Raw genomic sequence first — 25,070 nt, forward strand, 5'->3', positions numbered from 1 at the left:
TATGATGCTTGTTTTAAATATTAATAATGATATGATCCAAATAACTGCAGTAGAAGAATGTTAAAGTTGCCGATTAAACATTCAGAAGTCAAGAATTGACAAAGTTAATGATGCATGTACAATCTGAATTCGTCCCCCATGTGCTGAGGGATACAGGCATAGGATTCATTAGCTATCTATCTATCTAAATATCATCAATCTCTGCATGTTCTTTTTTACTGCTCTTATCCTGGATGACAGGTCCTTTCCTGAGGGTTGCTGAGGAGACATTTATACCAGCTTTTTACTATTATCATTTGTTTGGCTCACGCTCTTAACACACATGATCCAAACAAATGATACACAGATTTCCACACAAAAAGGGACTATTAGTCCCTTACCTTGAAGAATTTACAGTTTAAAAGACAGGAATGGACAAAGGGTAGGTGTGATGTTTTGGGGATTACCCAGAGCAGTAAAGGGTTCAGTCACCACTTGCCCAGTAACCATGGGTGCCTTTATTCTGTGCAGCTTTGGTTCTGATCCCTGACACCAGCAGCTGCACACAAGCACAAGATCTCACGCTGACGTCCACCAGCCTAGTTATTTGCTTGCAGGGTGACCCCAACAGCCCTTCAAGTCCGGAGTCTCCCCAAATCTGTCCTTCCCGAGTTCTTATCTACCAGGCACTCAGACTTTTCCCCTCTGGTTCATCACCCCCAAAAGAGTGAAACCAGCGCTACACCAGTTTTCAGTTCACTTTGGGGCACACACGCCACACAGTTTGGACAAGAGAGACCAGATTAGGATAAAAATAAACAAAAATATTTACTAGAAAAATCACAGATTCAAAGATGAAGCAGTAAGGAAAAGCAGACACAAGTTACAAAGAAAATAAAGATGTAACCTTAGGCTTTTAGCTTCTATAGTAGTTAAATTCCCTTTCTAATACAAGTTACCTATAGTCTCTGAACAGTTTCCCAGAGAGCCCTCTGTCCTAGAGGTAGTCCAGTCTTTCACATATAGCCTCTTGTTTGGATTCTGGCATTCAGTTTCTGATAGTCTTGACTTCAAACCCTCTTCCCTTTCAACAGGTTTTGCAGTTTCTTTTCCCCTTTCTCTCAGGTGTGGCCTACACTATATTGCTCAGGAGTGTGGAAAATTGTAAATGTAAACAAACTTGTTTATCTTAGTGATTGGCTAAACAAGAAGTAGGACTGAGTGGACTTGTAGGCTCTAAAGTTTTACACTGTTTGTGTTTTTTGTGGGGTTTTATGAGTTTTTGAGTGCAGTTATATAAAAAAATAATTCTACATTTGTAAGTTGGACGTGCACAATAAAGACACTGCACTACCGTACTTGTATGAGGTGTATTGAAAAATACTATTTCTTTTGTTTATCTTTTTTACAGTGCAAATATTTGTATATAAATAATAATAAAGTGAGCACCATATACTTTGTATTCAGTGTTGCAATTGAAATCAGTATTTGAAAAATGTAGAAAAACAGCTAAAATATTTATAATAAATTTAAATTGGAATTGTATTATTTTTTAACAGTGCAATTAAAACTGATTAATTGTGTCTATTTTCTATAATCTCACGATTAATTGCGATTAATTTTTTTAATTGTTTGACATCCCTAATAAAATACTTTATAAAGCTTTCAACTTTTCTCTGATGTCTTGATATTTTACATATCATGTGACGTACTCTGCTCTGACCTCAAAGATCTCTCTCTTTTTGATTTGGTAGGGCTCTCATAAAAGGATGTAGGTAGGCACTTGCATTTGCTTTCTGTACAAAGTTAAGCTGCATAATGTACCATGGGTGATTAGATATTAGCAAGAATAATAGTAATAACAGAGTAATGTAAGATAGTTTACAAACTACACAATATATCATTACTATATTCTATTCACATTTAGAGCTTTCATTCAGAGAAAATTACATTAATTTTCCAAGAGAGCACAAGGTATGATAGGCCCAACATTTGACTATTCTTTAAATTTTACTGTATATTTGTTTGAAAAAAGCCCGTGCAATTTGTGTTTTTATGTGTGTGGGTTTTATCAAATACTTCAATGCTCTTTCTTCTAAAGCAAATGCTGGTAGATAAGAAAAGTCAACGTTCAGCACTCATAAGCAACCCTACAATAACAACCCAGCGTATATGGCCCACAATTCATGAGCAACTCTGGTGTAATAAATAATAACAACTTTACATGTTTATAGAGCTTTACATCTCCAAAGCGCTGTACAGACATGAACTATTTAACCTGCACATCAATATTGTGAAGTGAGATGGTAAGCATTATCACCGTGACAAACTAACGTATGGAGGCCCAGCGCTCCTGGGTAAAGTTCTTGGACTATGAACTACAGAAACGTGTTGTTCTAGAAATGACTTTGGGACTCCGCACAGATTTTTTTCATCTCCAATACAGCCTGTACTTTGGGTGGATGGGCTGCGCGTGTCCTGCTGCAACCTGAATGGTCACTAAACGTTACTTTTTGTTTGCTAATATTAAATAATAGTAATATAAATAATACATGTTTTCCTGTGGATTTTCCAAACTTCTTGCAAAATTTGGCAATATTTCCCACAATAACCCAGTGGTTTAACTCATGACCAATGGCTATCTATGACTGATGCAATGAGGTAGAACTCCCATAAATAAGGTTAAGATTCCGTCATTGCTATTTTTAGTAAAAGTCAGGCACAGGCCGCGGGCAAGAAACAAAAATTCACAGAAGCCCTGTCCCTGACTTTTACTAAAAATACCCTGGGGAAGGTGGGGCAAACAGAGTGCTGTTGAGGCTTGCAGCTGCTCCAGCCCCACCACTGCTGCTGCGATCGGGGCCGGCTGCCGGTGATCCAACCCCAGCTGCAGCTCTGCGGGCCACTGCTCCATGGCCGTGGGGCTGGCTGCTGGTCATCTGTTCCAGCAGCCACTGCTCTGGCAGCCACGGGGATAACCACTGCTCCAGCCCTCCCCCAGAAGTCATCAGATAGGTCCCGGAAAATCACGGAATCTGGGACCTCCGTGACGGAATCGTATCCTCACTCATAAATAAGGGATCATGTTTCCCTTTCCTAAGCCTCTTCCCCAGTTTCATCATAAACAGAAAGAAAAGAATGTTTCTAACTTACTGGAAAAATCAGACACTGTCTTTTGAAAGAAGAATAAATGAGTAGTAGTAGTAGTCGAGCTGGCTGGCTACTCTCAGCAGAGAAAAGGAAAGACAAAGAAAAAAGATACACCATGCTGTCACTTGTCTTAGTCCTCTGGTCCTACAGTTGCTGGTTGGCCTTTGTAGAGAACAGCCATTAAAATAGTAAGCATAGTAAAGCAAGCACGATTATCTCAGTGATACACTGATAAATACACCAACGCTTCGAGTGCTCAGCTGAGAAATGTTATTTTTCAGTTCTCTGTGGGACACAGGTTTTCTAAATATCACCTTCAAAAAGATCTATTTTCTGAATTGAAATTAAAAATTTAAAATAACCACAACACAGCATAAAGCTAATTGGGGGGAAAAAAACGATGCTATTACTAGATCCACAGCTAATTACCATCTCTCTGGTTTGACTCTGGTACAACGCAACAGAATACAGACTGCTCACATCACTGCGTAAATCACAAAGTTAAACAAGGGACTGCATAAGAAACAAACACTCCCTCAACTTGGTCAGGCTGCTAGTCAGGTGCTCAGTACAGGAAGAAATTACCCACAGAGGAGAGCTTGGATTCATGCCAATATCTCATTATCATTTAGCACTACTGGTGTAACATGAAAGCAAGCAACAGAAAGGCACAGACATGCAAAGAGACAAAGAGGAGATTAAAGTCACAGTGTCAGGGTATATGGGCTCCACATTTAACACATATTAAAAGGAAAAGGTGTTTGTCTAATACAGAAAACTCTTGCAACAAGGCTGTTACACAGCCCATACTTCTTATCTGGGTAACCTTTCAAAAATGCTCAAACAGCAGTGGGTTTGCTGTGATCAAAGATGTGTATACAACACTCTGACCTTCACCATCGGTTCTTGAAAGCAGGCCGATTACTGACATTCTTGCTATTCTTAATCTCTCTCTTTCCTGAATTCCCTTTCAGATACAACCCAAACAATTAGCATGTGGATCAGCTGTGGTACAAAATATGCAGTTTTACACATCTGGTAGCTTTTATTTGCCAAAGGGTCCTAACTAACCAGAAATCAAGGTTTTCTCGTGGTATCATCCACAGATATTTTATAGAGAGAGAGAGATTAGTTCACTCGTGAGGAAATATAGTGGTCAAAAATGCCTCCCTGGTTAGACTAACCCTGTGATTTAGAAGGACGGATGTTTCATCTGGTAACTTGTCCAAATTTTAAATTAAAAAATAATAATAAAATAGTGAGACACTTAGTACTGGCTTCTCTTCTTGGCAACAATGGCACCAGCACTACTGGAGAGCATACTGAGCTAACTGCTAGACTTTGAAGACTCGGTACAGAAGTACTATACAGAGTATATACCACTCTGGGATGATGAGCTAACTAAAAATTGCAAATTATATAGGTCCAGTAAAGCATTTTCAAAATCGTGGTCACGTCAACATGTCTGCTACTTCTTTGCCAATTTCTTTTCTCTTCTGTGTTTCTACACTTACCTTCAAATTCGATGGCAGTTGACGGGTTTTCGTAACTCCTCTTCTATGTGGCGTCTTCACTGTGCTGCGCCACTTTAACGCGTCAACTTCTGGAGCAATTGAGCGGGTCTTCACTGACCACTCAATCGATCCAGACGGATGGGTCTGACGGTGGTGAATTTGCTGCCATCAGTGAAGACGAACCCTGAGGCTATGTCTACACTACCAGAAATTTGTCGACATAAGATGTGTCGACTTTCAGCCACCGGGGGCTGATGTCCACACTGCTCTTCCTGGATCGGTGGAGTGCGTCCTCACTAGGACCGTTTCCACCCACCGAAGGGGCAGTGTGGGGAGAGCTGAGACAGCCATCTCTCAGCTTCCTGTAGGGAGCCCACAGGCTCGCAGCTGCCCCCCACCCCCCGCACTACCGATCCCAGCCAGGCCCCAACTGGGCTGCCAGTGGGGCTGCAGCTGTCTGGCTGTGAGCTCGGGTGTGGGCGGCTGTAGTCCTGCTGGCACCTGGGATGCCGGCAAGCCCCGGGGTCGCGCCGACTGACTGCGAGTCCACCCGCAGCTTGCCGGTGTCCTGGGGCAACAGCCATTCGCAGCTTGCCCTGGCTGGGAGCCAAGGTAGCTCGGCCTCACAGCCAGGCAGCAGCTGCCCATGACCTGCAGCTGGAGCCCAGCAGCTTGCGGAGCCGGGCTCCAGCCACCCCCCCTTGTCAATTTCACTGCCCCAGTAGAGCAGGGAAATTGACAAGTATGACAGCCCCTCCACCGCTCTAAGGGGACACAGTGTCCATACTGTCTATACTGACACTGTTGCCCTACCTCTGCAGACAAAAGCCCTATGCCTTTTGTCAAGGTGGTTTTATTTTGTCGACAAAACAGGGCAGTTTTGTTGACAAAAGGGTGGTTGCGGTGTGTATACCAGGATTGTTTTGTCGACAAAAGTCACCTTTTGTCGACAAAACTCTCTAGGGTAGACCAGGTCTCAGGGTATGTCTTTACTGACAGCGGCAAATTCGCCGCCGTCACATGCATCTATCTGGATCGATTGAGCGGTCGGTGAAGAACCACTAAATCGATCCAGAAGTCGATGCATTGAAACCACCCCTCAAGTGGTGCAGTGTAGTGAAGATGCTGCGTAGAAGAGGAGTTATGAAGTCGATGGGAGTTACGCAAACTACACAGCCGACTACCGCCAAATTTGAAAGTAAGTGTAAACCAGGCCTCAGAAGAACTTTCTTATGAGCTGCACTCACAAGAGAAGCAGAGGAGCAGCCTGAAATCATGTAAAGTGTCATGTCAAATATGCAATATATAGACATGTAAATATCTCTTCAAGAGATATTTACTGTGTTTATTGTATATTCAAACCAATTAAGCATCTTCCTGATAGATCTTGTCCAATTTAAAAGGTTTTGCTCCAGCTACAGGATTTCACAAGTCACTATTATGAATAGTGTACCTATGGAACACATAGGAAGAATTTCAAACCCATCTCTTTTAGGTATTCTTCAGTCGCTGATCAGCTATGACTGTCTGCTCACCCCCTGCCTTTGTTTGTACCAGGCCTACCCAATTTAGATGATCAACTCCGAGGGGCAGAGACTTATCTAATCTATGTGCTTTGTAAAACACTATGCATGACTATGATGCAGGTAAGAAGTCTCAAGACCAGCTCTTTAGCCTGAGTAAATGAATGTACTTCCATCAAAGTCAATTTTATACATTTTATCAGCTTACTGCAGCGGCTTACAAAGCATGCACTTCAGAAAAAAGAATACGAAGTCCCAAGACACGAAGACTGAGGGCCAATACCGTCCATTAAGTCAATAGATTTAAGTCAGCGAAGAATTTGGCTGGCTACTTTCTTCACTGGTATTTCTTCCCTCTGAGGAAATTAGCTAGCTGGAGATTTTGAAAGTAAGAGCTCCTCTGTGACACATGCGCCTATACCGTGCATCATTAGGAATTTTCACAGTACTACAAAACTTCCTGAAAAATGTTTGAAGACGTTTTCAGAGTAAAGTGGGGAAAAAAATTAAAAACTGTCACCATAGCCACAGTGCTACGGAAAGTCTATCAGCAACGGCTCCAGGCAGCACAGGGATCCTCAGGAGATCACAAAGTTTGACTGATTTCTGGAAAAAAGGGACATGCAGCTTCCACTTTGTACCGTTCCTTCCGGTCCACTTTTACCAAGTAGTCTGATTGCTTCTGAGACAACAAATATTGGAAATAGCCCAGGAACTATTTTGCTCAACACGTACTTTATTTATACGCAATGCTTTAAATTTCTTTGGAGGTGTAACATGCAGTTGCATAACATATATAACTTTCTGATAGCATAAACACTGTAAACAGCCATGCACTTAACATCCTTACAAGCTTCATTTTATGTTTCAAACTGCAGGTTAAAAATACTACTTTATCCACCTTAGCTTTGTATAATAAGGCAAAATATATGTTGAGAAAACTGTTTTGCTTGTCTGAGCCATGTATTGCCACCAGAGTTCCGTTATATACTAGACAAAATATTCTTAAAGGAAGGATTTGAACGTTACTTATGTAAGTAGCCATTGATTTCAATAGGGTTACTCATGAGAAAAGTTGAACATGCATTTGTCCCTGCAAGACTAGACAGAAATCTTTTCCATTCTTAAGAGCTCTTGATAATTATTTGGTATTTATTAAATATTTGATGTCACATAACTGTATGAAATTGAATGCCTCTAACCAGATTTTTACTAAGACACCCAGGCACCCCCTGAAAACTCTATTTGGCAATATAGCATTGACACTTTCCACCAACATTAAAAGCTTAGGTATGACATTGCTCCAATTTATCTCTGGACAGTCATCTTCATCTTATACTGCTTTTATCCTGCCAACTTGATCCCAACCCTTTGTAAGAAGGATTTTGCAATCCTTGTGAATGAAGCTTGATTATGACAAGTAAGTTTGACAGAGCAAGCAAATGTATCTTGGCACAGAAGCATCAGCGTCAGAATGGGATAGCCAACAATCCCACAAGTCATCCAAGATCACATTATATTCATCCTACCTTAAAGCTTTCACACCTGTGTGTAGTAAAGTCCCACTGATTTTTCATGTCTTTTACTGATGTTCAAGACTTTCTTTACTCTGTTTTATTTTTCTGATTATCTTTCAGTGTATATTACAACTTGTCCTTCAGGGTGGAATTTTCAGGGCAGCCAGTCACATAACTCCCACAATACTCAAAGGTATCTGGGGGCCTAAATCCCCTTAGGTCTTGTCTCCACTGCAATGTTAGCTCAAGATATAAATCAAGTGTAGCCCTTAACTTGACTCCAGTCCACACTCAGAAATCTCTAGCTCAGGTTAACTGGTGCTTTAAACAGTAGCTTGCAAGCCATCAGAGGGTATGGGTTAAAAGTTGAATTCTGCAGTGCAGTGGGAACTCTGACAGTCAGTGCTGCTAATCCAAATATTCTGTGTTGCTCTTCCAAACACTGTGCAGCTGCAGCTTTATTTTACAGTGTAACCACTCTCACTCCAGTTAGGCTAACTCAGAAGTTAACTGGAGTGTAGAGAACTCCAGCTGACACCGCAGTGAAGAAATCCTTAGTTTCATCTGAAAATCCCTAAATTCGTAAAGTACCTGCTATTTAATTCAGCCTTAATTTAATCATTCAGCAATAGGATCTGAAGCCTTCTGTAATTTTGTGACTTATCTGTGGAATACTCTTCCTAGAACCATCAAAATCTCCAACTAATAAGCACAGCTTTTGCTTATTAAAACCAAAACAGAAATTCCCTTTGTTTGCTACTGTTTTTAATTGTTTCTACTTAATTTATTTGTATTGTAGAAGTGTACAGCATCTGGAATGTTTTCATATTTAATTAATTCAGGCTTTTATGCACCATGTCTGAAAAACCTCTTCCAGAGCTAGGTAGTATGTATGCTGCAGTGTACAATTCACCCTGTGGGTACCCTGTGTTCCAAAACATCTGATCTTTCTGGAACAGTTTCAACCCTGCTCTAGCCTCTATTACTAGAAATGGAAAAGTTACACTCAGCAACAAAAGCAAATGTAATTTAAATTCTCAAAGAATGGATCAAGAATCTCTTTTAATGCTCGCTTTTGAGATTTTTAATTTTGGTGGTTCATGAAACTTTAATAGAATGGAATGACAGTGCATCCTTACCTGTGCACCAGCTGCTTCCGGCTTACACAAATAGCAGTCTCATAGTCGTGAGTGACGCACACTTTATGTGGGCTGCACTTTACCTTCAAACAGGGATCTTTGGAGGGATCAAGGGCTATTAAAAAACAAATGTAAAAATAACAAAATTAGACGTTTAAGTGAAGTTCTCTCACCGTTCCTAATCCAAATAAAGAACATACAACTAGTGGGAATAAATACATCCACAAATGACGAATACGTGTTTTTTCACTTTACAGTTGTTAGACTGGGGAGTTTAATGGAAGCTTACACTGAGTGATTAAAGTTTTTAATTGCAGAACAGTAATTCAAGTCCATCTTGCCATTCAAATAAATATAAGAGGTGCTTGTTAAAGAAGAATAGCTCATATAACAAAATCCATCATACATTGTTTATCTCATGTAGAAGTCTGAACTGTAGTAAAATACACCCATAACTAACATAATAAATGATATTCTAAAGTTATTTTGTGATAACTGGAAGCTATGTAGCAATTACTAAACTCATTTTGATATACCGTACATAATGTAGTATTCATTATGCAATAGGAATTCATTCATCTTTCCCTGCCCCCATTATAATTCTAAAGGCAACAAAAACACTATAGGTTGATTCTAACAAACGTTACCCTGCGTTGAAGGGCAGTAAATAATAATAAACTCATCATATGTTTATACAGCACCTTTCCTCCCAAAGGATCCCAAGGAGTTCACATGAGCACATGATAACTGTTTTATCCACTACTTAAATGTAGTCACCTTTGGAGTGAAAGATGGCTACTATTTAACGGAACACAGCTGTATGTCTTGAAAGAATGAATAAAACTAATGAAACTGCAGGGGGACTGAAGACAGAAAGTAATTACCAAAATTGGCATTTGGCCAGGACACAGAGATTAAAACCCCTGCTCATCTGGAAAGGTTCTTTGGAGACCACAAATGGCCCAGTGACATGCTGCCAATATTGTAACAAGGGGCTTGTACAAAAATTCTGTATTTAGCCTGTGCTAAACCTTTTGTCTCAAGGGCATAGAATAAATATAGAAAGGAGGGGTGAGTGAGTGAGTGAGGAATCTATTCTCCAATCTAACTACAAAATGCTTTCTCTTAATGCTAACCAAGGAAACTTGCAAGGAACATATATTATATTGAACTTTGCTGGAAATGTTTATACTTTTTCCTTGACAAGTATACTGGCTATATCATCACGCACCACAGTGCTCAACTTGTAAAATGTGTAGTGTGTGCGTGCGCCCGGGGGAGAAGAGGGGAGGAGAGGGGGAGGAGAATTTAAGACATTGTAGGGATTTGTTTTTAACTTTTCAAGGGAAATATTTTTAACGTACCTTGCTGCAGTCAAGTCCCAGTTCCAAACGCAAAATAAATAAAAAAGCTCTCCAAGTACACTTATGATTAATCATGCCTGACAGGGATGGATTAGCAGTATTCAGAGAGGGGGGAAGGGGAATCCACCAGAAGCAGGGAATCACCTTCATCTTCCCTGTGGTTGTGTGGTAGAATGTTAATGAGTGCATTCTGTGCAGCCCTAAGGATTCCCCTCCAACACATCACTGAAGAGGCCAGGACCTTGATTTTAGGTCTCCCAAACATAATGGCAAGGTTACTTCCCCACTAATTTAAATGATTTTTATATCAGTTTGATTTGGACTTTAATTTTATTATTTCTTCCTCCCAAAGACTTCCCCCCTAGTTCCTGCTTAGTATCCCCTATGCCCCTTCCTTCCCATATTTATTGCTTATCAGAAACATTTTTGTTTTCATTTTGGAACTCCACATAAGGCATTTATGTTAAAATTACCCTGGCTGCTTTTTCCGTCGTTGGTAAATGCCCTGGGAAGTTTTTAAAAAGGACATTGCTTTAAAAAAAAAAAAGATTAATTTTAAAGTTCCAATTCAATTACCACTGACGTTCTCCACATGGCAGCAAATGTATTTCTAACAACTAGAGGGTTCTTTTGCTCTCCTGCAGTGCCAAAGTATTGCAGCTGTTCTGCGTTGGTTTAAGTAGTCAGAGCTGCAAGAGCTCACCACATTAACACCCATTACAGATTTGTGATGGGCAATTGAGCACAACCAGTGCATATGTATTTAGAGGGATTCAAGGCATTGGCGGTCTTAAAAATAAAACACAAATGTTAACAGCTTTTGCTTCTAAATCCATTAACTGATAGAAAAGGTGAAAGAGGGGGAAAGGTTGTAAGTTTCCCATACCATTAACATCCAATGAGTATCCATTAGGAAAATATATATATGGGTTTACTGTATTGTCTATGACTAGATCATCCTGTAAACTCCTGCAAGCAAGGATCATGACTAAACTGAACCCAAGTCATGGCAGGGATAAACTTGGTTTTGTGGATAATATTTTACTCAAGGAAATCAATAGTAGTTGGGCATGAGTAAGAGGAACAGGATTTGGACCATTATGAAGTATATGGCACCAAACACTGTGTCAGTTCTCAATGAATAAAAAATGGTACTGAAGAATTCTTTCCATAATAGTCATCTCTGCATGTGAATTCTGAAACCAAGGATAAAAATTGGTGCAGTTGCAAAGTGACTAAGCCCTAAGACAGCTTCACATTATAACTATTTTAATAAAAGGTAAGCAAAACTTTTAAATAATTTTCACCAAAAATATAGAGCACTCCAGTACAATTTTCCTACGTATAGAAAGTGTGTTTTGTTTGAATGGTCTTGTGTTTAAAGTGCAGAAATGATAAAAGGTGTGGGATGGAATCCCACAGACTTTAATGGGGCCAGAATTTCACCCTTAGATTCCATTTCGATTACAGACTCACAACTTCTGTGTGCATCAACATTTTCTCTCTGAAATAGGAATAATAATAATAGTAGTAGTTAATAAATACTACCCTACCTCAGTTAGGTGTTGTGAACATTAATGTAATTAAACTTTCAAAAGTACCTGGAGATCTTTAGACAAAAGGCACTATAGAAGTGCAAAGTATTATTCATTATACATACATCCATTTCCTGGTCATATTTATAATTCAGCATAGTAAAAGGAGGTTGATTAAATACCAGCACAAGTTTGGTTTCTATGAGAGGATACTGAAACAAATAAGGTCTTGGATTGTCAATTTTTGAGATTTTTGCCACTTACGTAGAAGGGACAATCTACACTGGGTACAAAAGCTAAAAAATGTGATTGCCAAAGAGTTTAGAATGTTAGAACGTTAAGAAAGTTGGAAGTTATACTAATGCTATGCAATACTAACCTAAAGATAGAACACAAAATAAGAAATAATTTCTAAAATATGCTAATCAAAGATCATGCTTTGTTAATCAGATTTTTACATCACTAGAAGCTCACCATCTGCAAAAGACAAGACCTTGGGAATAAGACAAAATATAAAAACCATATTTACTACACAGTTCTTTTGTCCTATAGCAATGAACGTGAAGTCTTTTAAAATTAAGAACCAAAATTATAACTACATAAATGAAGGGGGAAAGGGAAGGAAAAAAGGAAGAAGATTTTTTTTTAAATAAAGATCTGAGGTCAGTTTTATTACAAAAAACAAAATTTTATAAGCATTCAAGGGAAACTGCAATATCCTGAAACAATTTTTTTTCTTGTGAAAAATTTCAAAGATTTCACTTCTCATTCCAATTCATGATGATTCCCTGCCCCATACACCCCCAATCAAAACAAGGAAATTCCATTTTCCGGCCAGTTCTACTGTGGACCTAAACCCTGCAGTTTCTTGCTCTCTGAGAGGACAAGAAAGCAGAGCTCTCTGGGCTGGCCAAGGTTGTGGTGAGGGCCTGGCTAGCGAGTCCACTACTTTATAGATTCATCAGCCACAAAACTTGTGTGTGAAAGTCAAACAGCACTGTACCTTAGCTTGCTGGCTCTAAAGGTTAGCTGTATAAAAGTGCCAAGAAGCCGTGCTTCCATCCAAGTGTGATGTTTCCATCCCTTACACAAGGCCAATTTATTCAAGTTGTGAGTGTGGAACCAGAATTCCAGCCATAGTCATTGAAAAGCAAAGTGCATACTCAGTAGCACACAGGTGTCATTTCATTTTCATTTGACCTTTTATTATTTATTCATAGAAACTTATGCACTTTATTAAATCTATAAGTCCTCTGTGGTTCCCTCTTAGAGTTATCAAGAGGGAATTGGAAAGTAAACAATGGTGATTGCATCAAACCATTAGCAATCTCCTAACAGTACGTTAGCATCTCTTTTTTACAAAGCATCAATATGAACATAATTACAGCAGTTACATTCTGAGAATCCTCCCTCACTAGCCAGAGAAGAAAATGTTTGGTTATGAATAACACAAATTATTCTCTCCCCTCCCCATTACCTGTCACCAAGAGCTGCAGGTTAACAAAATAAATCATTGTTGGACAAACAGCTAACAATAGTGTTTGAGATACTTTTCCATTTCATTTCATGTTTTTACGTATTACAAGACATATGACTCATAGGAAACGATGGAGTTCAGACAATAGCAATACATTCAGAGGGTTGCAATATAAGACTATATTGTAGATGAGGGTCATGTTAATCACAACAGAGCAAATTTATTTTTTCACATATCTGACTTTGGAAGTGTGGTAACAAATAAAATGTCTTGTAGCAATAGCTGTGTGATTCTGCAGAACTTGTACAAGTAGTTCACAAGATGATTTATGAACTTGATTTTGTCTTCATGATTATTCTTTTGAGAAGAGTTCAAATTCCAAACCCACACATATTTAGTAAAGCTTATATAAAAAAAACCAGGCAATCAAAAAGAAAATGACATGTAAACACATTTGGTTTCAAAATTGACCTACAATAAGTACTATGATCACTCCAAAACAAAAAGACTTTTGAAAAATGAAATGTCAAGAGCAATTGCCTCACACAATCCTCTTGGAACAGTTCTCAGTATAAGAGAACACAAGACCATCTGGTGAGAAAAGCGATGATGAACTGGAAAATGGGACCTGAAGTCTATAATGCAAAGATTCTAGTTAATTTTGTATCACAATAGAGCATGATAATAAAACATATATTTTAAATGATTCACTGAAATGTACTTCTGTACTTTATACATTATTTGTCTCCAGCACTGCCCACAAAGATCTCAGTACTGTAAACAAAGAGGAAGGCATAGCTCCTGGCTGTACAAGCGAGCAGATAGGATGGGGTGAGAAAGTCCCTACTGCTTGGAAGCCTGTGAAAAGCTGAGTTAGGACACAATGAAAGACTACCATTCATTATTCTAGACTCCCTGCTAGGCATAGAACAATTACAATGACTAAGGCTGAACTTCAGATTGAGGAGGCAAGGTCTCAAGTCATTCCCTACACTCTCAGCAGCCCAGCAACTGGACAAAGAGCAGGGGTGAAATAAGCAGCTCACTAATGACTCAAACAGGCAATGGATGTGCTAGATTCTTCCATGTGGGGAAGGTCAACATGAAACAGGCAGCTTCCAGAATCAATTCCCCATAATCATACACTGAATTATGGACCTAGATCCAGCACCCACTGAGAAAACTAGACGACTATCCTATTTGACCTTCACTTGATTAGGAAAAAGTTGTTTTTAACATTTATTAGCTAACATGTTAAGATCCTAGTGTAGGCAGACAAATTCTAGCTTTAACTAGTTATGGAATGGAAAACCTGCCTTATGAGAGGAGACTCAAAGAGCTTGGCTTGTTTAGCCTAACCAAAAGAAGGCAGAAGGGAGATATGATTGCTCTCCATAAATACATCAGAGGAATAAATACCAGGGAGGGAGAGGAGTTATTTAAGTTCAGCACCAATGTGGACACAAGAACAAATGGATATAAACTAGCCATTAGGAAGTTTAGACTTGAAATTAGATGAAGGTTTCTCACCATCAGGGGAGTGAAGTTCTGGAACAGCCTTCCAAGGGAAGCAGTGGGAACAAGAAACCTAGCTGACTTCAAGATTGTCCTTGATAAGTTTATGGAAGGGATGGTATGATGGGACAGCCTAATTTGGCAATTGATTGATCTTTGACTATTAGCAGTAAATATGCCCAATGGCCTGTGATAGGATGTTAGATGGCATGGATTCTGAGTTACTACAGAGAATTCATTCTGGGTGTTTGGCTGGTGAGTCTTGCTCACATGCTCAGGGTTTATCTGATCATCATATCTGGGGCTGGGAAGGAATTTTCCCCCAGGGCAGATTGGCATAGGCCCTGGAGTTTTTTTTTGCCTTCCTCTGCAGCATGGGGCACAGGTTACTTGCTGGTGGATTCTCTGTACCTTGAAGTCTTTAAATCATTATCTGAGGACTTTAATAACTCAGTCTTAGGTTAGGGGTCGATTACAGGAGTGGGTGGATGAAGTTCTGTAGCCTGTGTTGTACAGAAGGTCAGACTAGATGGTCATAATGGTCCCTTCTGACCTTATAGTCCATGAGCTGGTTGACGTAAATCCAGGGCTACCCTTTAGGCTTTACCTTGACTAGCTAACGTGTTAAAACTAGAATTGCCTTGTCTGTGCTAGGATTTTAAAATGTGTTAGTCATCCTGTTTTAAAATAGCCCTTTCTTTCTAGTGTAGACATGGCTCTTGTGTATGTTGTTGACTACATTCAGTTTAACTCTGCTTTCTTCTCCCTCTGAATAGCCTGGCTCCCAGTACAGATGAAGTAAAATATAACCAAAGTGTGGTCTGAGTGTACACTAGCATTCAAGCAAAGAGAATTAGGAATCTGTTTACCCTGTCCTTTGAGTGAGTCAATGGCAGAGGAAGGAAAAGAACCCAGAAGTCCTAAATGCTAATCGCTTACTGTGCTCTAACTACCATAAAACCCTGCAGTGTATTGATACACAGTAGATGGGAAGTGCCTTCTTCCTATTCTACTTTATCTTATGGTTCATTAAGTCATGGCACTGATTTGATAAGCAATTTTTTTTGGTTAGTGTGGTTGGTTGTAATCTTTGATGCCATAGCTATGATACTATTAATAAACTTGTTTTTACAAAATACTATTTGAAAGAGTAGATTAGGAAAACCCCACAATATCAGTGAGAAGTAATTACCCGTTTTTTTTTTCTGTTTCTGCACAAGTTGGCATAAACCATCCTGCTTCGTTAGAGAAAAAATTGCTAATACCTTTTCCCTGAGTCTGGAGGAGTGTATGTCTTCGACTAACATACTCAGATATTTAACTCTCACTTTCTTTCGCCTCATAATTACTTGTAGCAATTTGCATGTGGAAATCGATTCAGCTCAAAATTAATTAACAGAGGATTGAATGCTTCAAACATGTATGTGAATAATTTTCACAATGCAACAAAACCGTAACAAATCAAGTTGTCAGGACTTATTGAATCACAATGTTGTATTGTGTTTTAGAGAAATCATCATGTTTGAGCAGGTAAAGAGCTCAATATCATGGAAAGAACCATCTATTTTAATTTATATGGGCACTTTCTCAGGACCAACATATAATTCCTTTTGACACTGCTGGGGGCTATGAAGGCTAAAGATATTGTAAAGGAGTGTGCTGATTTGCTTGCCAAGTTACATGATAAAAAACCTGAATAATAAGAGTCTGCTTGACATACCTATAGAAATGAAGTGCAGTTACAATACGTGAAGAGAGGATAGAATATGCAGGACTTAATGTCAGTGAAAAGCCTTCTTATGCTAAATGTATATTGCTGAATTTGATATAATTGAGGTGCGAGTGTATAAATATTTTATTCACTTAAAATAAATTGTCACACAGATTTAAAAAGTTGCACACAGTTAATTTATTTGCAAAGTGAAGAGAATCTCCTGGGAAATGCAAAGCATCCTCAACTCCCACTGAACGCATCTGAACACTTGCACCTGTCAGGATCAGGCCCTCTGTGTTGTACCATCATCATTATTCCCTGAATCTGTACAGATAGCAACAACATGTGGACCTAGTCCTGCAAGGTGCTGAGCGCTCTCATGTGCTTGAGGATGCTCTGCACGCCATAGAATCAAGTCATATGAAAGGAAGGGGAGCTGGGAAACATCTGGGCAAACTAGGGTGAAACAAAACAAGAGAAATCCCTCTTATCCCTCCAAAGAAAACATCTCGGGAAACTACAGATACTGCAAATACTAGTATCAGAAAGCTATTGAGACACTTATAATATCCAGCTTGCGTCCAATAGATCATAAAAGAGAGGGATTGATGGTAAAGTAGCTATGCTTTTTGACAAGGGAAAGTTACAATTTATCTCTCACCATATGTTGGTAATGTTTTCTTATAAAAGGACAGGATACTAACCCTAGATATATATTCAGCTTCCCACTCCTTCCGCAGTCACTCTGCCATTGCTCCCCTGTACCCTGCCCTGTTGCTTTTCATCTCTATACCTTAAAGGACTTTTAAGGAAAGGGCTTTTAAATGACTTCTGTTGGAAAACTACTGCTTTCCCTCATGCTTTCAGGCCCCGCTGTATCAGTTCTGGGCAGAGCTATGCTGCTTCCCTCTTTGCCTGACACCTCCTGACTGAATTGTACACACACACCCCCGGCAGTGTATTGTGATTAGCAAATTCATTTGAGGAAGACAGAGTGGCAGCACATTGGGTGCAAGCATGGATAGAGCTGGTCCCAAGAGCAGCAGAGATTGGGTGAAGACAGGGGAACGAAATAGCCAGCTGATGACCTCTAGTCAAAATGAGTGAAAATCCGGTTTTACTGTAAGTGGCAGTGCCAGAAATCATGTGCTTACACCAGAATCTTAGTTTTTATTGTAAAAGAAGTAAGATTCTAGCCCTCATAGCTGCCCAGAGAAGTTTGAAAACATGAACTTTAAAGGCTCAAAAACCAGAAAGTACATAAAAAGAGACCCCAAAGTGATTATTTTTTAAAATCACATGATAATTAAGCCAATCTCATGATTTTGGCATGTCTGGGATTGGCACTATTGTGATGACTCTGAGCTGACAAATATAATACTTCATGTAAATTCTCTTGGCCAAATTCAGCTCTCAGTTCAACTGGGGTAAATCTAGAGTAATTCAATGGACGCTGGTGGAGTTTCACTAGTGTAAACGGAGAGAAGCATTGGTCCAATGTCCACCAAAAATGAAGTAGAAGACAATGATTTATAACATTCATATGTTTTTAAAGACACACCTTTTCTCATTTTAGGTAAATACACATAAACTTTATCAATGGGTCAGAGCAAAGAAGTTACGCTCTATGCTATAAAACATTTCTGTAACTACTCACTGGCAGCTGTGAAATATGCTTTTCCTAGAATGACAGTATGAACATGGGAAACAACTAAGATACCGGACTCTCTTGCAACTTTGATTAAAAGCAACATTGAATTATAAGGGTGAACTAAGCGAACTAAGTGAGTGTAAAACCAAAACAAAACTGAACTGAAACAAAATACCTAAGAATATACAATTTCCTCCTTATTCTTAATATAAAAACTTTTCCCCAAGCACATTATATAGCTTTTCAGTAGGTATTTTATATTTTAAATCTGTATTAACACATACAAATAACAGGAACGTTTTATCATTAGATTTGTAAACAAAATGTGTTTCAGAAGCAAAAACTCATTATTAATACTGAGCACATTATCATTTGGTAAAAATTTAGCACTGAATTTGTCAGGCTTGTGAATCTGTATAGCAGCAGGAGTAATAAAGCTCTGTTTCTAGTAAATGGTTACATGCTGTTAGCTGTGTGCCATGAGATTAGGAAATTTATATCCCTGAAGGCTGAAGAGTCACATGTGTGAGATTGCTTTGTGTGTTGACATATTGAATGTTAGTGTTATTACAGTTGCTACAATACTCAAGCAGTGAGCCCAGTCTTACATATCCAGAACATGCTCAGATTTAAATCTTACAGTTAGACATGGTGGGAGCTGAATTCTGATCTCAGTTACCACTGTACACAGAAGGAGAAGCCCCACTCATTTCAGTGAAGTTCCTTTGGATTTACTGTGGTATGAAAGCAGAATTTGACCCCAAATATTTTCACCTAACTAGGGCAAAATATATGAGATTATTTTACGGTCCATGGATTCAATAGTACAATGTGGCCTTCAATCTCATTAGAAACAACATGCACAAGGAAGAACCACCTTTTTTTCTTGATTTTATTCTTGTCCTCAGTATCTTAGTTAATGTGCAGTGGATGATCTTGTTGCCTTGTGACTGAAGGTGGGATGCTTCCTGTCAGTCAGGAGGCTTGCGTTCTTTTCTGATTCTCACTGTGAGACTTTGGGCAAATCACTTAGCTACTCTGTGCCACGCTTTGTCTGTGTTTACAATAGGGTTAATAACACCCACCCACTTTTATGAAGCACACAGAGATCCTTAGAAAGCCCTAAAGCATAAAAGCCCAGAGTCACTGTGAGTGACAGTCATTGACCAATAAAGGAATTACACAAATCGGCTAAAATCTTGCAGATGAGCCATGTTAATTTAACACAGTTTTTGACTGTTGCCATGGAAACACATGCCAGCACTTTATTTTCTATATCAACACACATAAAGACTTGTTTCCATTTTACGTTAGTTTTAGTCGACGCCTAGCAAAACCAAACATAAGTAAAAGAGAGGACATTTCAAAGACTGATCTGGTCCTTATATATGGAAACCGAGTAAGTAGGTTCAGTTTTCATGAATGAAGAAAAAATTCATGGGTCAGCCTTCAGCAAGAGTGAATTAGTAAACCTAGCTGTGAGGGACAAGATCCTGTTCTGTGACACCTATGGAAATCTGGAGGAGCCCTCTGAAGTCAGTGGAGTTCCCCTGGACTTAGGGCTAAATCTGCAAGATGCAGAGAGCCTTCTGACATGGGAGCAGAGAGCATATAACTCATCTGAGGACACTTCCACCCCTAGAATGATGGGGCTCTTACATGGGTGTATTAGAGAAAGGCACCGAATGGAAAATGGATAAAATGATTACACACACACACCCCAATACATAATTATACCTGTGGAACTCACTGTCATAAGAGATCATTGAGGCCAACACCTTAGTATGATTTAAAAAGGATTAAGCCTTTAGGTGGATAATGAAACCATCTTGTCTACATCTGCATTATACAGGACATTTTCTAGAAGGGATATAAACCCTCATGGTTCAGAGCATAAACTTTCCCTGTTGGAAGATTAACGATAGCGCTGGGGTTCCTTGAACCTTCCTCTGAAGCACTGTATACTGGGCAATGTCGGAGATGGGATACTGAACTAGTATGGCAACTCCTGTGCTCCCGTATTTCCTAATTTACCATTAATGTCAATGGCAGCTGCTGAGAAAGAGACCACATATTTAGGTGGCTAACTTTAAGAAGCTTTAAGATTTCCTTTACTCAGTTTTACCTGCTGAACACAGGTACTGCATACCTTCATTATATGAATTCATGTGGATAAGGACTTCTAAGATTTTTTGTGTTGTTATCACACTCTCATTTTAGTGCATATAGGTGCATAATGTAGGAATTTGTACAGTATAAAATAAATGCATTGTGTGTCATAATGAACTACTGGTTGCCAGCCTCATTTTAGATTTTTGGCAAATGTCATTTTCATCACTTCCAAGAGAAACTACTGTGCTCAGGAATGATTAAGATCCTGTGTAGATAATCAACTAGTAACATACTTTATAGACTGGAAATTGTTGGTCAGTGAAGTACAAGAGAGAATCAATCAGGGCAAGCAAGACAGTTCATTTAAAAGATCTGAGGCAGAACCTAAACTGGATGTTTTTAAAATATATGAATTGTAATTGTAGCTTAAAATACCCTCAAATTTAGGATTATCTAACAGAAACAAGTGTTGTGGACATTAATGAAGATCTAATACCATTACTCACTTAACATTTCAATTGACGTTTTCTAGTCTGAAACCTACAAAGATGGCTTGAAAAGTTCCTAAACAAAGAAACTACTCTAGTTCATAAAATCCAGTTGCACTCTTGGGGGAGCTGTACTTAATGTTGGAACTTCTAGGTCAAAAGACTAAAATATTTGCACATCCGAAACAGTAGGAGATGGTGTCTTCGGTACCCAGTGTGACAGAGGAGTAGGATAAACAGATAATTTAAGTAGAGAGCAAAGCTGCGTTGTCAAGATGCACCGCATGAGCAGTGGCTAAAAGACTAATAATTCTGCAGTCTCAAATTATCTAGTGGTAAAGAGGAATAGTATCAAGTCATAGGAGAAGTACAGTAGTTCTACAGGACAATACAAAGGAAAAAAGAAAAACATCCATTCTTTTCATATACTTACTCTTAGAAACATTTTGAGTAGATCTGGGAAGTTTTAGAGCTAACAGAGGGGAGTGACTGAGGACTCTAAACCAGAATAGCTCCTTTGGCTCTGACACCACTCTGCCGATTTACATTAGTTCAGGATCTGGCCCAAAGAGTCCTTGCTAAAGCGAGGCACTCTGCAACCTTCTCCTCACCATTCCCTAGCAAATGTGTCTCAATCCAAACCTGTAGCATCCGTATGGCACACCAGACCCTCCCCTGAGCACAAACTGACATATGTTGCAAACAGTCAGGAACTTTTCTGATTTGGACAAATACCATCTAGTCATAATTAGACTGAAAACATCTGCAGTTTAATTAAAATACTCTTTGTTCAAAACTATATATTTGCAGTGATCCTATAGAGAAGAATTATTGGTTATTCTGTCAAATGCTCTAATTAAAATACCTCTGAAGACCTGATCCGTTTTGGAAAGGACTGGTGTTGGAACGAATTGTTTGCCTTTATGGACACTTGAATAATTGTCTGGAATATCTAACATGTTGTTACATCCTTTCCCACAGAGAAAGAACCCAGGTTGCCTCTGGCAATACAAGTACAAATTCTATAGCTTTGCATTCAGCGTAGTAGCTAAAATATCCTCCTAAAGCAGAGAAACAACTGTTCATAAGAGAATAAGCTGATTTCTGGTACACCTGACTAAGAGATGGTATCAAAACAGCAAGCTTTCCTGAGTAACTAAGCAACATAGAACTATTCAGGAGTCCTGATATGCATAGTTCCTTTTGACTAGAAAAGGCAGACGCCATAGACGGTATGACTACATTGCAATTAAAAACCTGCAGCTGGCCCATGCCAGCTGACTTGGGCTCGAGGGGCTGTTTAATTGCAAGGTAGATGTTTGAGTCTGAGATTTGGGATCCTCCCACCTCACAGGGTCCTAGAGCCTGGGCTGCAGCCCAAGCTGTACTGTCATCAAACAGCCCCATAGCCTGAGCCCTATGAGTCAGCTGGCACGGGTCAGCGGTGTAAAACTGCAGAGAGAGCAATAATGGAAATGCATTAAAGAGGAGTTGTGTTTTGTTTTCTTCTAGTGCATTTAAACCCCACTCCCGGACCCAGTGCGCCTGATCTTTCTTCCCTTGGAGTTAATGGGAACTATGACATTGCCTCCAAAGGGAATAGCATCATGCCTGACATTTGACAAGAGAGAGACAGAGCGAAGGGAGAAGAACAGCATGCTCTGTACTTAGTGGGTTTATTACTTACATTTTGTAGGAGCAGTTATTGATAAGGAAGGCCACAGTCTGTGTATAATTCTAAATGAATCTTGATCAACCCTGATATGAAAGATGCAGGAATGAAGTAAGGGTAAAGGTGTGAGCCCTTTTATAGTCACTATTCCCTATAAATATGGAGAACCCTAAAACGATAAGTGGTGCATCTCACGATACCAGGGGAAACCAAATAGTGCAGAAGTGGATGCCTTTTTGCTTTTGAGCAAGATCCCGGCTCAAAATGGCAATAAGTGGAGAGCGGCAGGGTGGCTGTGACCTTCATGTTCAGCAAAGAAAGACACATCTTTACCTATAAAAGTGCTTTGATGTTAAGAGGATCGAAGCTGTATTTCACTGTGACTGATGCATTTTACTGTTTCTTATACGGAAAGTTATTTATTGATGAGTTGAGATTTTTATAGATTCCAAGTAAGGGTCATGAATATGTAGATGCTATAGAGGGAGGAGCACAGGGCGGTGGAGGCTGTTCTAGCCATTATGTATGAAGTAGCAACTGTGGAGCATTTCTGCTCTCCCTCTGGTTCCTGCTCCTTCCCTCATGGAGTTCCCAGTGCCCAATGGAGTTACATGATGTGTAATTTGATTGGGAAAATGGAGTTAGCTTTATTTAACACAGTAGAACATTACAGCCCATCCAATGCAGAGTCCCAGGTATAAATGTTAGTATGTCTGACGTTCTGGCTGCATTTTGTATTTATAATTTAAATGAGGTCCTTTCTCAGTGATGACTTTAAGCTCCTGTGTTGCCTCCAGGGATAGGGCCAGAGTCAGAGGACCTTCCTCAGCTTTCAGGCCTCTCTCAGGCAAACTCCCATTGAAATCTGTAGAACTTTGACCACACAGAGTCTGACGGTTAAAAATGAGTAGGGACTTCAGGAAGGATTTGGTCCATAGAAAGTGAACAGTGCTGGAAGTAAAAACAAATCTCTTTGGTGAGGGATGGAGGTGGAGGACAACTGTGTAAGAGGGCCACCCTAAATTCCAGTTCCTAACAGACATGCCTTAATCCAATAGGACGGGTGTACATTTTGACCTCAATGGAGCTGTCAGCTCATAGGCTTCTCTCATTAGCCTAGGAAAGAACCAGTTCCAGGCCCGAGCAACTTTCAGGTCCTTGCCTGAGGGCAGAATTCATCGTTCAAAACCAAAAACTCATGAGTTACACAATAACGACTCAATTCCCCCGACTACCACTAGCTGTAGTCCCCAGTCGCCTTCCTTCAAGCCCCTGCTGAGTCAGGTGACAGATCTAACACCAGCTGAGGATCTGCCTCCCAAGTTCCCTGAATGGTCTAACCCCAAAATACTTGTCCGTCCAGCTTCCAGAAACTATGTGGGCTTCAAAAAGCATTTGAGAGACCCAAAGAGAGAAAGGAACTGCAGTATATTCCTCCCAGTGGTTTGGTAAGTAAGCATATTTGTTCCTTGTGTAGCCCTGTTTGTTTGTTTTTCCTTTCCCACAGCTCATGCTGCTTTTCCACCATCGCTATAATACTTCACTGAATGCATCTAACAAACCCAGAAAACCAGAAATCCCAGAATTTCACTGAAACTCTGTGCACTTCCTCTTCAGCGTTTTGCTACTCAATGGTCTGTTACCATAACCTCTTCATAATGATGAGTTCATTTTCTTGCAGCAGCCCCTTACTACTGTTAAATTTGAACCATTTCTGTAATTGTAGCTACTGATTAAAAAGCCAGTGATTAAAATATGGCAAATAGTAGTAATAATATTAAGTCTATATTTTTTTCTTTAAAGTGCAGTATAATCATTAGCTAGTTGACTCCCCCAACCTCCCGGTGTGATAGGTACGCATGGAGAAACTGAGGCAGAGAACTGAGTGGAAAACAAAATAAGTGACCTGATTGCCAAATTCTGCTGAATACTGAACAGTTGCCCTTACTTACCCTATGTGCATGTAATGTTCTTTTGGGCCTCAGATACATATATAGAACACCCATTAAAGTAAAGAGAAATTATGTATAATTTATCTAAGAAGAAAACTTAGACCCACTGGGTGAAATTCTAACCCTGCTGAAGTCCATGTGAGTTTTGGCATTGACTTCAATAGGGTGAGGATTGCATCCACTGACTATAATGCATGGGGCAAGCGAGTTGTGAAGGGAGAATCTGAGTGTGCAAGTCATTATCTTACAATCTAAAATTTAGAACTAGCGTTGTGGAGTCAGTATTCCAATTCAGGCTGTTTCATTCGAAATACTTAAAACAATGGTCTCCCTCTCTCTCTCTCGTACATAATATGATGAGTATATATAAAAAGGTGAGGAAGTCATTAAATAAAATTAAAGGAAATTTCAGTCTTTTTAATATATTATTCCATGTGGAGGCGTAATATAACTGGGCTCTGAAGACACATCACAAGGACTCACAACAGCAATAGACTTTGCACTGACATGTAGGACCTAATGAGAGAATTCCTTTCTCTGCTCCTCTGCAATATCAATTTCATGCCCAATAGTTTTTAAATTGCCCAACAAATCTCCTTGATATTTTTCCCCCTCTTTGCAGAAAAATGACTACAATATCTGGTGCTTTTAATGTGAGGTGAATAGCCAACAAGGGCAAAAGGTATTTAGTAACCACAATAGACCTCCATCTTAACATGATATATATGAGGACATGATCAATTGCAGATATGCTATGTTATGGGGATT

The 25,070-nt window shown here is 39.5% G+C and overlaps 1 protein-coding gene across 1 annotated transcript in view; it reads right to left on the bottom strand.

The window, feature by feature from the left end:
* Positions 1 to 25,070, bottom strand: part of SPOCK1 (SPARC (osteonectin), cwcv and kazal like domains proteoglycan 1) — a 419,844-nt gene that overhangs the window by 164,233 nt on the left and 230,541 nt on the right. The window contains 1 exon segment of the mRNA XM_067566726.1: positions 8,823 to 8,937. Within this exon segment, the coding sequence (XP_067422827.1) occupies positions 8,823 to 8,937 (115 nt within the window).

The sequence above is a fragment of the Emydura macquarii genome, unplaced genomic scaffold, assembly GCF_026122565.2.
Source record: "Emydura macquarii macquarii isolate MOO-44397 ecotype Brisbane River unplaced genomic scaffold, CSIRO-AGI_Emac_v2 contig_2768, whole genome shotgun sequence".
In the NCBI taxonomy this organism is placed as follows: Eukaryota; Metazoa; Chordata; order Testudines; family Chelidae; genus Emydura; species Emydura macquarii.